This window comes from Hermetia illucens, chromosome 3 (assembly GCF_905115235.1).
Source record: "Hermetia illucens chromosome 3, iHerIll2.2.curated.20191125, whole genome shotgun sequence".
Lineage (NCBI taxonomy): Eukaryota > Metazoa > Arthropoda > Insecta > Diptera > Stratiomyidae > Hermetia > Hermetia illucens.
This window is the reverse complement of record NC_051851.1, coordinates 163,226,966-163,243,720: the sequence shown is the minus strand read 5'-3', so window position 1 is coordinate 163,243,720 and position 16,755 is coordinate 163,226,966. Positions and strand designations below refer to the sequence as shown.

The following is a 16,755-nucleotide window of genomic DNA, read 5'->3' as shown; positions in this document are numbered from 1 at the left end:
AGGACGCTACACAGATTTTAGGGATATCGAATTGGTGGACCTCAGTGCAAAATCGGGGTGTCTGGAGTTCCTTATTAAGGCAGCCCTAGAGCGGATACCGGTGGTTGCGTCGTTGATGAAGATGATGAATCGACTGTGGCTAACAATACGGATATCATGCCCATGCAAGTATTATTGCAGTGCAACTATAAAACACCGTACCAATCCGACAGTACCTTCAAGCCAAAGTCTTCTTTCTCTTCAGCTTTTGTCCCGTTCACAAGCGACTCGTCGTGATCGGTTTCGCCATTTTATTTTATCAAATTCCTGATCTGATGTCCAGAGTTCCTTACTAAGGCAGGTCTAGACCGGATACTGGTTGTTGCGTCTTTGAAGATGATGATGACACCCAAGAGCAATGAAACATTCTGTTGAGCTTATCAATGGTCCCAAGGTAGCCTCTAGCGACGGTTCAAGATCAGCTTGAGCAGAATCTGAACCAGATCATAGTGAGTATGACTACGGCCAATGTCGACGAAGCTATTGCGTCTTTGAGGTTTTCTTACATCAGCGATGATAAACGGTTCTGCTCGTCGTAAACCACAACAATTTGTTTTCTCAGCAGTTAAAATTACGCTAGTTCTTGTGATGAACCCTGAAGTTCGAGATGACCAAAATGACCACCTGAATTGATTTGGTCAAGCAAAATTAAATGAAGAAATATTGCTGTTCTGAAACGCGAAGTTAAAACTGAAAACAATAACAAAGGAAATACCACCTCGATCGTTCCCGTAGAAAAGTAATGGCTCTAGTGCCACGATTGAGAGGGTGATGTAAGCATTTTTCGGAAGAGGGGGTTTGTCCCAATCTAATACCTGACTTTTGCCAACTATACCATGCATCAGTCCTGCACTGGTGCACGGTATATTTGGCAAAAGCATTAGTACTTTAAGCAACATTGTTAGAAAGTTTATGCAAATATTGCGTCCAATGTATGAGCCTTATTTGCACGTCGCACTGATTCCAGGGTGTCTACTTTTACTGAATGTGCCTCTTCGATAGGGTGCAGTAACTGCAGATAGCCTGGAACCAGTGCGACATGTAAATAAGGCTTGAACATTGGACGCATGGTAGAGCCTAGAAATAATGAGGAACGACCCGGAAAAGCGACTTAACACCGATGAAGGAAACTGCCCCCCTAGGCTCATCAAAATGATTGCCCATACTACTAACAATCGCATCACTCCATCCAGTTGGATTAGAGCCGTAAAATGTGTTAGTGCACTTCATCTTCTTTCTGGTATCGGTATACTACAGGATTACAGTACACTGTAGGAGGCAATGTGATCAGCGTTGCGCTCGTCTGTGATTATTGCCCTCATTTGACTCAGGTCCTCATTCACAGCTGAGTAGACTGGCGTCCGGCGTCGAGTAAAGGCACTGCCACCAGTGGGGTTTGAACCGCGACCTTCCATACGATATCCTAGTGCTCTAACCACTGAGCTACCTGGACACTAATCATTAAACGATCCTTAGCAAGTGGTTTAATGATAAATAATAAATTGACCTATGTAATTATTATATATTTTCTATAAAAACCTAAGAACTCCTGTCAGAGGTTTGGTAGCTAAGCACTGAAGAAGAGAATATGTAGCTCCCGAAATAAGTACTTATTTTCTAAAATAAAAACTATGCCTTTAAGTTCTACAAAGATTTTACAAGCATCTGCAACGGCAACTAATCTAAACATGCTTCTCTCTTGTTAAAAATCATTCCGCGACCCCTCCCCCAGCTAGAAAGACTGCTCACACCTTTCAGATATCTCATAATATGATGGTATTTCCTGCAATAACCAGAAGCAAGCTACAGAACAAGCAATTAGGCTTTTAAACACACCAAGGAATTTCAGAAATCGCTGCATTGTTTGAAGCGTGCACGTCTGAGGAGCAGCATGGCTGAAACAGGCACCCCTGCCTAAAGCTGGTAAACCTTCAGTTGAGCCTTTCCCCTATGGATACTTATGTTCTCTATGTCTTCTAGATACTATGGGGATATGTAAGAGCCGATGATTTAAAATAGATTACAGTTGTTGAACACCGAGGAGAATTTTTAGGTCACCAGTATGGGTAACCAGCCAGGGTAACCAGTGATGCTATCAAATTGGTCACTGAATTGGCTGAAACCGCGATTCATGGAAAGGACAGTACCAGCAAATATTGACATAATTCTGGACATAAGAAATGAATTCATTTCAACCAGTTAGAGCTTTCTACTTGAGTATTTGGCAATGGTCAGGGTTCCCACCTATCTCGACAAATATTTATTAGAAAGAAAGCGGGTATTCCACAGGGCTCCGTACTGGACCTACTACTATGGAGCATTATGTATTGTGAAGTATTTAATCTCCGATTGTGGAGGGGGCAACGGTAGTAGGTTACCTCATCGATATAGCATTGGTTCTAGTCGCGGGTCATCATGAGTTATAGTCTCGCGGAGTAATTAGTGCTGTTAAGGTCTGTTTAGAGTGCGTTGGGCGTACCAAGCACCGTAAGAGAAATTATGTTCACATTAGAAGAAGGAATCATATCATCATTTTCATTCCAGCCATCAAATGTGCTGGAATGATGATAAACAGGAAACTCAGTTTTAAACCGTCTGTGTAAAACGCATCCCTCACGAGTGATTCCGAATATAGGACGGCTGCGATTGCGACATATATCTTGCTCTATGTAGTCTCGCTTTGGGGAAAGAGACTTCATTTCTCATGTAAGCGCAAAACTGAATGCGATCTACAAACAAGGGCGCGTTAGGTGGTAAAGCGTTTGTTTTCTTGGGAATGACGTCGGTTGCTATCTTGACTAAAAAGATAACGAGTATATAAAACTGGAACGCCATCTCCTCTTTCACGCAGGGCTGCAGCGGAAGAAACCACTCATAATGGCGTATTCAGTACAGTATCTTTTAAGAATTTTCACTTTGTTAAGAAAAACAAATGATGGATAGATGGACAGCAAATCGATGATACCATTCCGCGACGCGACATTCAGCCTTATTATGGTGAGAAATGCTCCGCCTGCAGCAGCTGTTTCGTCACAAAGTGTGGCGACCACTTCAGGTTCGCGTAGGCAGCGGATCATCCGTTCCTATTACGAAATAACGACGGGGCAGGTACAACATCTTACCACCCCTTGTTGCACTAGAGATTCTTCGAGTGCTTCCCGCAATTCGCACATGTGACTGTGCAACGGGTCTTAAAGCAGTACCACTACACGTAGCGACACAATCCCGGCCATCATCAGGGAACGTGTTCGATTTAGGTCATCACGGCAACTGGTGAGCAAGAGTCGAGACCGCGGCATCAACAACACCATACCGCACTGCAGATAACAGTTTTATTACTCGCCGATGGACTCTCCTTCACCGTTCGACCGAAGACTCTGCTGAGATTTCACGATACAACAAACCTGACGTACTGTTAGTTGGCAAGAGGGGTCGCTGCGCGTATATCATTGATGTTGCTATCCACCATAATAACAATATTGAATGGAAATACGTGGGGAATAAGGTGAACTATGAGCCACTGGTTCGGGAAATCAAGGAAATTTGGCGTCTCGAGAAAGTGGTTGCAGTTCTCTAAGGGTTAGGTTCGCAGGGACAAATCCTTCAAAACGTAATTGTGCCAGCCTTGAAGCACCACCTCGCGCAGGGCTAATTGAATAATCAAATAAATGGTGAGAAATGGAGGCGAGACTCAATATCGCAGGCTTATGACCTTCGTTTTAGACTATTAGACTATTCTGACTTCCAACCTCCTGCCACCCAGCAGGGAAAACTTACTTCTCACTTCCTTTGCCTCTTTCTGTGTCCACCCCAAAATCCACCATGCTCACACCAGCGATTGCCCTGAAAACGGGTTTCCCCAGCCGGATGGTGCTAAAGTAAGTACAATATCTCGCTTTACTTAGCCCGTCCAGGCTCCACTAATTTTTGCTTTCATTGCCGCGACCTTGAACATCAAATTCAAAGTTTGCAGCAGCAAAAGCAAAAATTACATAGAATTTTTCTCATTATAATACATATAGTATTTTCGCCACAGCGAATATAATATGCAGCCTGCAAAAAGCAAAAAGGTCAACGTTCATTTTTGCCTAGTGAACGTGCAGCTTGCAATATCAGGGAATTATTATTATGTACAAATTGGATTTATTTAAATGGAAATGTGGGTTAGGGTCTAGGGGAAGACACCAGATTATAGATTGCTACTAGAAATGAATGAAGCCGTGGATGCTATCGGTTAGATGTGACCTGTAACAAGCGTCGCCATAGGAACACCATATCGGCTCAATTATGTGTTCATAATTCCTTTCCCTTCATTATTTTCAACTTCGTCCAACCCTCTATGATCTTTTCATAGTTTTGCCATCTAGCCTTCCTTCTGAAATTTTGGCTGTCACACATCAAGTTAATTCAACTGAATTCATTCGCCTAGTTTGTTTTTGAACTGGTGTTCCCTTTGATGTACATGTCATTTCCACGGGAATCTCCTCAACTTATCTATTTCATGCATCGCAATTGCATCCAGATCAAGCTTTTGATAAAACAAAATGGTGAAACCGATCACGGCGAACAGACCCCGCTTGTGAACGGGACAAAGGCTGAAGAAAAAGAAGATGTCTTGTTAAATATGAATCGAAATACGAGTATGTCGGACAGAAAAACTTTCAAACATCTCGCGAGTAGTCTAGTAAACGTTTTTTTTTTCCTTGACAGAAAAGCCAACAGCTGATTTTCATTTTTTGTTTCATTCCTCGACATTCCCACCAATAAGATATCAGTGAAATGCACTCATTTTTAACTGCAATCAACTATTAGGAAGAGGGGCAGGAAATTCCTTTTCCGTTTTGTTCCAAAATATCTTTCAACGAGGCTATTAACTATGCTTGACTACATTGTCCCCTAGCGTCCAGTTACGATCTTCAAATTGGATTATTACGCCATCGATTATTATTAACTTAGCCCGGTAAAGGCAGCTTTGTACTGATGAAGGGGGTAAGTTACTCCCGAAATATATATTTACATTGAAAGTTAACAATTGTAGTTTGGAGGAAGCTACCCGTTGTCGATCAATTTCCGGTAAAGAAATTAAACAGTTGTCTACAACACAAGAGAACAAATGAGAAAAAGATAAAGATGGAGAATATATTCAATAATTAACAATTCGAAATCACATTGTCGGATTCATACCGTAAAATTGCAATTAAACTCCAAAATTAAGTGTGAAATTTTTTACTGATACCTAGTCACATGTTATTATCACCTGTGTTACCTGTCAGTATGGCCACTTATATTGACAGCGCTACCATCAAATCGCATTTATGCATTTGTTGCTCAAGTTCAGCGATACCATCACCATGTCTGTTGATAATTTGTGCAGCTGAAACATTATAAATGATTACCATTTTTTACACCTGGTCTGGATTTGAGTGACAGAATACATATTTAGACATATGGGAAGTTTAGTTGTCATGAATGCTTCAAGAACAATTTTTTTGTTTTATGAGTAAACATATGTCTACACTATATCACGTTTTCAGAAACACCAGCGAAGTTGATGAAAATAATAGAATCTTGTTGCCGTTTTAATTAGATGTAAAGAAAAATCCAAGAAACCCAGAAATTTATTAATAATGCTCTATCAGGAGGGTGACTTACTTGAAGGTTTACCAGCGTTAGACAGCAGTGCTTTCATCTGCCACACTCATGCTGTAGAAAAAAATGCCTTCGCATAGGAATTCTTCGTTTACTGACCTTATCCGTTACTCGATCCAGCACCGAAGATGGGCAGATCTGCAGCAGAATAGGCAATAATAGCTCGTCTGTGGTTACTACAGGGATTTCTAAAAGGTGTCAGTGCCCCCCTTTAGCCGGGAGAATAACCCCTGAATGATTTTCAACAGACGAGTAGAGCATGTGATCTGCGGGGATGACTCGCATCTGGGTCGCCCCATGCCTTCGTGCAGAGCTCCTTAAAACATTCCCTCTTGATCTGCTGGTTGACCAGTTTGATATTTTTGCGGACTTCTTTACATACCTGGTCCTTTTGCTTCTGATCAAACCTACTTAGTATCTTCTGAACCGTTAGCTAGGTTCGGAGGCAGGTTGATCGAAGGCTCACTAGATCACAATTTCACCAATAGTTAGGTTTTCTACTGGAGAATATGCATCTTGTAGGGATAAACACATTGCATGCTTTAGCGATGGATTCCATGATATGGAGAGCCCTTTTAGTGGGAACGCTTGCTTTAGAAGGATCTATGAATGTTTGCTCGTTGAATAGTTTTGTTGACCAGTCTGGTGTTTGCCCCGGCTTTGTGTATGCTGTCTTCGTAGTGATCGCTGTAGATGCATATCCCCATAATTTGGCAGGATACAGAACATACAAAGATGTACTCAGTGATAATGAAGACAAAATTTATTTATAATTTTAACGGTCTCTTTTATGAATTAGAATGCTGGTATAGTCGTTTTACTCAAAAGTGTCTAGCCCAGAACTCCGTTATTTTTCCGTTTTATCAATTGTTTCACCCGCTGCTGGAGAGCTTTCGCTGGCCAAGCATGTGTCTTGTTTTTTTAATTCTATTTTCTTAAGCGTTAGCATCGATATTGAGGTCTTCCAATAGCATTTCTACAAACATATCCTCTTCAAACGCTGTCAGGGAAAAACCCTAATTTTCAGCTCCTCATTCGCGGGAGCGTGTTCTGCTGCAGGGCTCGTTTTCGATCCGGAGTAAGTTGAGACCATACTCCTCGAAGATGTAACACTCATATATCCCAAATCGACTATTAAGTCCTTGTCTCTTCCTCGATAAGTGGGTACATTTCTGTCATTTCTGGTAAGCATCATGTTTAGCTTTGCAACGTCTTCGATCAAAAAATTGCCCATGTTGTTAGTTTTTGACTGTCCAATCCATAGGGATTCTGAAAAATTGCATTCAAAGCCAACACACCTAACATTCCCTTGTGTTGCGTCATCGTCGCGCATATTGAAACGTAACCGCTGCATATATAAATGCCAGCTTTATTGCACTAACGAATCCCACTTCCGGATCGTCAACATTTGTTGGCTGGCTTGATTTCCATGTACCCGTATAGTTATGCCCTTAGCCCAGCCCCGTTGTTGTTGCTCCAATCAGGCTTGCTAATTATCGCGGCTTGGACTCCTTTCTAATAGATGTCTGTAGGTTATGCGCTACCCTAAAACAGTTGAGTCTGATTTGTACCATTTTTATCATTTTCTCATTATGCCCAAGGCTCTGGTAAATACTCGGCATCTACTGCAACCTACAGTACCTGACAGTCAGCGTTTTCATATCCTCTGCAAATCTTGCATTGTACTCCTTGAATATGTGACCTTCTCCCCATATTTTTTGCAACTTTTCGATCTATTGCAGTCACAGATGCATGCCACCACTATATGGTCAAATTAATGACGTCTGCAGCACCGCTTGAGGTCACCTGCTTTTCCACTTGACCAATCGTCAGCAGTTTGAGCACCATGCCTCGATACACCTTCCTGAGCCCTTTTGCTTGCGAATTTTTGCAAACCCATTGACTCGCATTGTTTTCATATGGCCTCGCGGACATCTTCCTTTATCATAACTTCATCAATATCTTTAGATTGCATCGCAATCCCCTGCGTTTTGAGCCAAATTCAAGTCTGTTCCCTTAAAAACACCTCCCTTTTGCGGAGGAATCTTTAAGCGGAGTATTACCATTTGTTGACTCAGTAGCATGAGACTCTCTGAAGTGTTAAAAAGACCCCCCCCCCCCCCCCCCACACTCCTGAACTTATTTAACACAGAGGCTTCCAAGCATGTATCGAGAGGGCACTTTAGTGGACCTGGCGCACGTTCACGGTCAATTTCGCCAAATTTTTAGGTGGTTGGGGTAGTTCTGCTTCGAAGTCCGGCCAAACATGATGATCATTTGGCCAGCACCGCTGTTCTGCGATATTGGTTACTTTTTCCGGCGTACCCTTTCGGCGAGAAATCGTTTTGGATCCGAAAGGATCGTTCGCTTTCCCTCTATTCCTTTTTTTTAATTTACCACTCTCTATGTTTTGAGGAGGCGTCACTTATGTTACTTGGGTGACGATTTCATTTTCACCATGACATTGCTTTGGTTCCTGAAAAAGCTCGATTCGTCGCTGGCCACCTCCCACGCGGGCCAAAGCCCCTACGATAGAAAATATTAACTCCAGTGGGGAGTGTCTAGTTAGGGAAAAGCATTTTTGACACTTAACCACCAGAGCGATGTAAGATGCAGCAACCAATAGGAAGCACTGGGTAACAAGATCATGAGGCTTTGCGAATTCATCAAGGAACGTCGGAATATTCACCAGAACCTAAAGGCCATAATAAGAGCCAAGGCCCAGGATGAAAAAGGAATCAAGGCATTGGGCAGAAAAGTGGACCAAATAACATAAGTGATGCCAGTTCAAAACGAGAGAGAGAGGAGAAACCTGGGAAGAGGCTGCGCGAATGGTTAAATGAATCAACGGGGCAGAGAGCCTTCAAAAGAAAAAGGGTGAATTTCGTCGGCCAGTTTAGCCTTCTCCCTACCTGATCCATTTTTTGTGAATTGACCCAAAAATGGATCAGGTGGGGAGAAGGCTGAACTAGCCGGCGAAATTCACGTAGCCGTCAGACAAAAAGTAGGAGGATATGAAAAACTGGAGAAAGGTAGCACCTCGAAAATGGAGAGGACATACATAGATAGGGCCGGAGGGTATTCACTTCTCCAATTGAATGGAAGGGTCAGACGGAAATTCTTAGGAAAGTCAAGGCAGACTCTGAACTCACCAATTTGAAAGATAACTTTAGCCATATTAGCGGGTGCAGAAAGGAAATGTTGTGTTGGAACGATGTAATCGCCGACAAATTCTTGAGCCAGCAAAGGAAGCCGACATAAGGGCTAGAAGGCCGGAGATCACTATAGTCTGTAAGGATATAAATGGGATCACCACAATGGGGAAAGAACATTTTGAAAGAGAAAGTAGTCGGATAAGCCGGCTATCAAGTACCTGGGGGTGATGTTTGATGCCAGACTGAGCTTTAAGGAACACCTACAGTATGAATAAAAGGCAGCTAGTGCTGAAATATTTTCGGAGGTTCACCTAGCCGCGGTGATGCGATCCATGGAACAAACGTGTCTTTCTAGGATTTTTGCACCTCCATGCACGAACAAGCGATCATAATGCGGATCTTATTGCTTCCTTGGGTACTGTTTCAGTGCAAAAATAAGGTGCTTTAGCAAACTTCAGGGCTAGGCTTGAATTTGGGGATTGTCCTGTCGATTATTTATGACTAGTTAAACCTTCACTGCAAAGATGGTGGAAACATCAAACTACGCTCTGGGGGGAGAAAGGGAAAAGATCATTGAGCTGATTATAAAGAGTCCCTATCCACTTTCATGAAATTGAGTTCAAGAAAAAAGATCCATTGTGCTGTACATTCTCTGTAATCTAAGACTCATCTCATTACATAATAATATAGTTTGAAGTGAAACTTCCATAAAATCCATTTGGCATATGTACCACAATTAAATCTACACAGGGTTATAGATAAAATGTTTAATCACCCATAAACCTACTTTGAATACATCATTTTTGAATCTTTCATCTTAAATAATTTCGCCATAACGAGGTATCATAGTTTCGAATTTACATTATCTTGAGCAATAATATTTAATAAGATACACGACTGACGTTTTATCTGCGTTATCTCTCATGTATCTTATTGAGGCCATGCAAAATAATATTGTTCCTATGGTCTTGTCTATTTAATCTCTTTTGATTGTTTAAATATTTATCTGCCGGATTTTTTAATCACTGAAAGAACGTGAGTTTAGATTAAACAAAGAAGAAAGGATGCTAAGCTTCTTTTATATTGTCGTATACAAATATGTATTATATCTGCACACGTAGTATTTTTTATCTTGGACTGTGTTATGATGATTTCAAAGTTCACAGTAATTAATCATCTTTGAAATCGATTCTTGTTTTTATATCTTATTTGGGAGCAGAACTTTGGTCTTCTTCTAAGCCTGGAAAAATGAAACTGCAGTACGGAATATACCAAGCAAACCAAATCAGAACGACCCAAATGCGTCCGATAATAATAGTAAGGGAGGCTTTACCACTTACATGGACCTGGGGAGCCATAGTTCCAAGCACTTAGGTCGCAATAGGGTGATTCCTTATTGGGTCTTCTCAGCAGTCTTCTGCATCCCCTGTTGGCTTTTGTAATGCTAATTGTACCTTCTAGAGTCAAACTTGGCGCAAGCTTGGGGATGCTTTACTGGAGAAGCTAATATCAAAGCTAATATCAGCTTCGTAAAGTACTAAACGGGATGCTACCTAATGCTACAAGGACCTTAGCAAAGAATTTATTTAAGCCCAGTATGTCCTTCCATAATAATAATAATAATCGTTGGCGCAACAATCCATATTGGATTAGGGCCTTGAAGTGTGTTAGAGCACTTCATTCAAGACCGTAACGGTACACTACAGTATATTGTAGGAGGCAATGTGGTCAGCATTGCGCTCGCCCGAGATTATTACCCTGATTCGACTCAGGTACTCATTCACAGCTGAGTCGACTGGTATCCGACGTCAAATCACGATGCAAATTCCACTGCTACCAGTGAGATTTGAACCGCGACCTTCCGTATGACAGCCTAGTGCTCTAACCACTGAGCTGTCCTTCCATACCCATCACAAAAACTCAGGACGGAGCACAATATTCGTTACAGACTGTAATGATAACTACCGTACCCACACATATGGGATCACATGCGGCTTCTCACGGCGATATTTGGTTTACTTAAGGGAGGCTCAACGATTATGAGATCTTCTTCAATATCTAAGGCGATAAGAGATATCAGCCAAGGGAGCTCTATAAACGTCAAAAAAGGTGGGAATGGAGGTCAATATCGTGCATAACTTATAAGAGGCAGTCTTTATTTTGCTTGGAACCAAAAATGTTGAGTTGTCCAAATTCACTAAAGACAAAAGCAACATCGAGCAATCAAGAAGACTTCTGTAGAGTGAATCCTCGGAAGAGAGAAAGAATCGAAGGAAAGTCATAAAATTACTCCTTTGACGATAACACAGTCAATGTAGGTGACTGCAAGAGAGTTCGGGAAATTAAGAGGTGGAAACCAGGAAACCTAGAAGCTTCCAAAAAACAAATTGCCCTGGAGCTCACTTTGAGGAAGGGGGCCGAAACCTCGGCAGGTAGAAAATAATACCCAAAGCGCTCACGCCAACATGGACTTTTTAAAATAGCACTGTGCAGAGGCGGATATAAACACATCGGGAAGTACCTTAAGGGTTGTAATCGGGGTTAGGCGGCTCAGTGGAAAAAGCAAAGGTTTGTTTCTGTTGCTTCTCAGACCCAATAAACCATCTGGAGACCCACATCATATGAGCAGAAAAAGTGCAGACTCGGCTGCAGACTTCCTGAAAAGTTCCAAGAAAAAGAACGAAACCACAGTCACATAGGCTGTACTTGGGAGCCATTTAGCCTGCCCTTAAAAAAGTTGTCTTCATATACTCACCTGGTCTTATGATTCCAATTTTCTAACCCTTTTTGATATCTTCTCCTATAAGATTGCGCGGAAGGGCCCACGAAAAGTATTGCTTCAAACCAACATGTGAGCCAGCGTGGGGACAAACGTGGCCATGAGTCCCCAATGGACCCAAGGCGAATCAGCCTCACTTCTTTTGTGTTGAAGACCCTAGAGGGCAATCTCAGCACGCCTATCTCAAAGACAAATTTATAGAGACCGCTCTTCACGAAGTAATTAACACGACTGAACGGCCGTCATGAATATGGGGGGAGCATCCACAATGTGAGTACCAAATTCTATTGATGGCTTTAACCACAATTGAATTGGACGTAACGGGTAGTATCCATGGTAAGAATCAGGGTAATTCAATCTGATCTGGAAAAGAGCTACTTAACTTGGACTGGCCCTAAGGTAGCGGGCCCTCTAGTTGATAGTGATGCACTAAATTGTACAGAAAGTAGACAGGAGTGGGGTAAAGGTGGTGGCGGATGCCGACAATTTAGTGATATCTGAGATGTTTCCTTCATTAATGATTGGGATTGGGGAGGGAGAGTTCGAAAGGTGTACCTGTCGCCTGGAAGATGTAGACTCGACACAAATCCAACCAAAACGGAGCTGATGTTGTTTATCACCAAAACAAAGATATCCATCCTGCCATGGCTAAATAGACAAAGATTGTTACTTTTAAATTAAATTAGAAACTGCACAAAGAACTGAGGCTCAAGAAGGCTTATATAGGTGTCCACGCTTACAAGAATTTCTTTATGAGGAACAGTGAAAAACAGTGAAGTCGCAAGTGCGCAAGCCGGTTTTATCAGAGGCTTGATGGAAACCCGTTAGCGACGATCGACAGGAGACAGACTGACTACTGTGGGGGCCTCAATATTTGCGGGCAGACCTTCACGGTCAATTTAGCCAATTTCTTTTAAGTTTTGCGATAGCTCTTCCCTCTAGGTCGTCTACGGCCACCCAGGATGGTCTGCCTTTATGTGAATGATAATTCTTTCTAGATTTCGACGAGCGTTACTGATCCTTTTTCTCTAGTGGCGTGGAAGAAGCTAATGGTCTGCAAACATTAGGTTGGAAGCGGGGGAATATAGCGAGGTGCTATGCCCGGCCGTCCCCAATACTTTACATGCGATTAGCTTTCCGGCTTCCGGCGGTCCTCAATGATGCTTTCCCAGTCGTTCACGGATTTCAGACAAAGAAGAGTGAATCCTCTCTCTAGCTAGCAGGCACATGTCAAAAGAGCGCCTGGATGTAGCTTCAGTGTTTTTGGGAACGGATCTTCACGGTCAACTTCGCTAAGTTTTTAAGTTTTTGAGATAGCTTTTCCCTCTAGGTCATCTACGGCCACTCAGGATGGTCGTTTGACTATCTCAGTTCCCTTTATAGTTCAATATAAAGCGCTGGAAAGGAGCGTGAGTCCAGAGAATATAGCTGCGGAGATGCTGAGGTCGAAAGAAATCTGTGTTATGGTTTCCTCAAGAATTGTAAAAATACGGAACGGGCTGCTGAAAGAAGAAAGAGGGGGGGGGGGGGGGAGCAGAAAGGAAAAGACGCACGAGTATCTAAGAACAAACTCACCTCATGAGGTAATACCAAAATGGTGATTCCATGGAGAGAAACTGGGGGGTGGTTTCTAATGGGTGCGAATTTCTTATCCGCCCCCTCGAGCTCCAACGAAAGATGGCTGAGCTGGAACGAACGTGTCACTCTAAGATTTTTACACCTCTGTTAACAAACAGAAAAAAAGATTCTCGTGAGAAAATGAAGTTAGGTTTTTTAGATGGCCATGGCTGGTCTTTCTTTTGTAGTATCCAGAGAATCACATGTCTAGCGGCTATTGGAGCTCAATAGTTATGTCTGGCGGTTGATTTTGCCTCCTCCCCTCAAGGGGATAAATATGTTGGATCGGGCAGTGCTGTCAGACTTCGTGAACTCGTGCTGAGCAGCGTAGCCCTACGGCTAAATTGGTGCGTAAGACGAAATACTTCGGGGGCTATAAATGTTCTTAACGGACTACGTTACACATGAGTCCAGCTTCAACTATATCTATAAAGCCAGGATTGAGTGAAAGGCCGGCGAAGTGTTTCGGAGTTGCAACAAGATATTCTTTACAAACGGATCAAAGATGGTCTGAGGAGACGGTAAGGACATATTCGTCTGCATAATCAAGAGCCAAATCGTAGGGGTTTTGAAGATATCACTGTGTATACTAAGTGGCAACTTGTCACCTGCCTCCTTTTTATGTGCTAAGGTTCGACGCCTAGCATTCGGTTCGGGAAACTGGGCGATCTCTTTAGACTTCGTTGATAAGAAAGTCACTTTGTCAGTCTGTTCAGTTTTGTACTCCCCAAGGCTGGTTGGGCAGTACAGAGATGCCCTAAACAGTCTGGATGACACATTCAAAATCATCCTCTTCTCCTTTCCCGATCATAGGAACATAGAAGGTAGTAACCAGACCGACTAAGTGTCCAGGCAGAGCTTCGGTCTTGGCAGTCCCTCGGTAGACGTGAATTGTGTTCTGTTGGGAAGGGTGAAGGGTGGAATTCACTCGTCTATTTGGGATGACCTACAATATGTATTGTCGGAGTTATAGAAAGAAGGAAAAACCCTGAGGTTGCTGGTTCCGCTTGTAGGGTAGAGTGGGGAGGTGCTATTTTCCCATGGTTCTGCTGCTCTTGTCTTTCAGACGACAATCAAACTTTTGGACTCTGTGGCAAGCAAACGGGCCAACACAGTGCTAAATGAGCTGCTCAAAGCAACCCCTCACATCTTGATATCTAAGACACGTTTCTCTTTAGTTTCAGATAATTTAAAATGCGAAATAGAAATAAATGGAACCACTACTCAAATTAAAATCGGACAAGTTTTGAGGACCGAAGATCCTTGCTTTAGTTACATTTGCAACTCTGATGAGGACGGCAATGCTCAAACTGAAGAAATAAGGGAGGAATGCCGGAGAAAATGTCGGAAGGTGAATATTATTTGCTTTAACAAATCAAGTCACATATATAATTAAAAATATTTAAAATCATTTTTTGCAGGGATACGAATTGCAGAGTATACCAGGAAAGTGCTGCGGACTATGTGTAAAAACGAAATGCCTTTATCTAGACAAGATATATAGTGTAGGTGATACGTGGCACAATGAGGATAAATGTATGTTATTTGAGTGTGTCCTGGAAAATAGCGCCCCAGTGATATCCACCTTTAAAAAGACTTGTCCAGAACTACCAAATTGTCTTCCACAAGATGTGTACACTAAAGACTGTTGTCAGTATTGCAAAGAAGAGAAATCCTTGGGTTTTAATCCAGCCCCTAGATCCGATCTGACTTTTGACACATATGAGAACCATCCGTGTAAAAGGAAATGTGAAGCAGGAGCTCCTCCTATGACCTGCGAATATAAATTTCAGGTGGAGTGGTATGAGACACTCAGCAAAGCATGCTATGATTGCCCGTTGAATGGTACAGACTGCATGAGGCCTCATTGCGTAACCGGAGATGGAGTCCGAAAAAGTGTCCTTGTCGTGAACAGGAATATGCCTGGGCCAGCGCTGGAAGTGTGTTTGAATGACACAATTATAGTGGATGTGACGAATGGATTGCTGGGTGACAGTAATACAATCCATTGGCATGGGTTACTTCAGAAAGCCACCCCCTATATGGATGGAGTGCCTAATTTGACCCAGTGTCCGATAATACCCTACACTACTTTTCGATATATGTTTCAAGCTGACAACTCAGGAACCCATTTCTGGCATTCGCATGTAGGGTTACAGCGGGGAGATGGATGCTTTGGAGCGTTCATAATCCGAAAGCCAGACGACCCACATCTGCCTCTTTATGACTTCGATTTGACTGAACATATTATAATAACCCAAGACTGGATACATACAAACGGAATTACTATGTTTACAAATCATCACCACTCTATTGGTGACAATAAACCAGTGAATATACTAGTGAACGGAAAAGGCAGGTTCCTGAATAAAAACAAGGTTATCGTGGATCCCATAGATGACAATTTAACTGAAGCCGATGTGGAACCAACCACTTATAGTGAAAATGCTATTCCTCCGCGAGAATCCGTCATGAGGATGACCGAAGAGTTTCCCAATGTTGGAGCGGAAAACATAACAGACCGCCTCCGTACTGTCCCATTTGAAGTGTTCAACGTAACCCAAGGCTACAGATATCGTTTCAGGACTATTAACACTGGCTTCCTGAATTGTCCAATTCAAATTTCGGTAGACAATCACACTTTGCTGGTCATTCAATCAGATGGATACGACTTGGAGCCTGTGGAGGTGAAATCATTTGTTGCCTATGCGGGAGAACGTTTCGATTTCGTCCTGAATGCAAGCCAAAAAATCGGAAACTATTGGATGAGATTCAAGGGATTGATGGATTGCGATGAAAGATTTGAAAGAGCTCGTCAAGTGGCTATCGTGCGATATGAGGGTGCGCCAGATGTTGAGCCTAGTGCTTCCACCGACTATGATTTTCCTGTTGAAGGTTTGGAATTGAATTCGCTTAACAAAGGACCAGGACATGTGGATTCTTTGACCATGGCTGAAGTGAGTGCCTTGGCTGAGGATGAGGAGTGGTTGAAGCAAGAGGAACCCGACTTCAAATTTTACATCTACTATGACTTCTACAATATCGACCATTCACTCTTCTATTATCCACCCCTATATGGGATCAATAATGTCAGTCGTCCTGTCTATGCACCTCAGTTGAATCGAATCAGTTTGAAAATTCCACCTGTCCCTTTGCTACCTGCTCGTGATGAAATCGATGAATCGACATTTTGCAACGAAACTAGCCTAAAGGAGAAGGGAATTGACTGCACCAAAGAGTTTTGCGAGTGTCATCATGTCTTGCAGATTCCCCTGAATTCTGTGGTTGAAATGGTGCTTGTGGATGAAGGACACACTTTCGATGCAAATCATCCTTTTCATTTGCACGGTTATGCTTTTCGAGTGATTGGAATGGATCGCATTGGCAAGGAAGTGACTATCGATCAGGTAAGATAATTTAATACCTAGGAATCCTTCGAGTGGGCTGGGGAGACCCAGTCCTGGTAGGATCTATATTGGAATATGTTTGTTTATACTGCTATCCTTCATCAAATCC

The 16,755-nt window shown here is 42.5% G+C and overlaps 1 protein-coding gene across 2 annotated transcripts in view; it reads left to right on the top strand.

Moving 5' to 3' along the window:
• The window catches only part of LOC119651029 (laccase-2), a 78,110-nt gene that overhangs the window by 60,966 nt on the left and 389 nt on the right, over positions 1-16,755 (top strand). For both annotated transcript variants that reach the window (XM_038054341.1, XM_038054340.1), the window contains exons 3-4: positions 14,418-14,590; positions 14,661-16,646. In XM_038054341.1, coding sequence (XP_037910269.1) covers positions 14,418-14,590; positions 14,661-16,646 — 2,159 coding nt within the window. The remainder of the gene's footprint in view (positions 1-14,417; positions 14,591-14,660; positions 16,647-16,755) is intronic.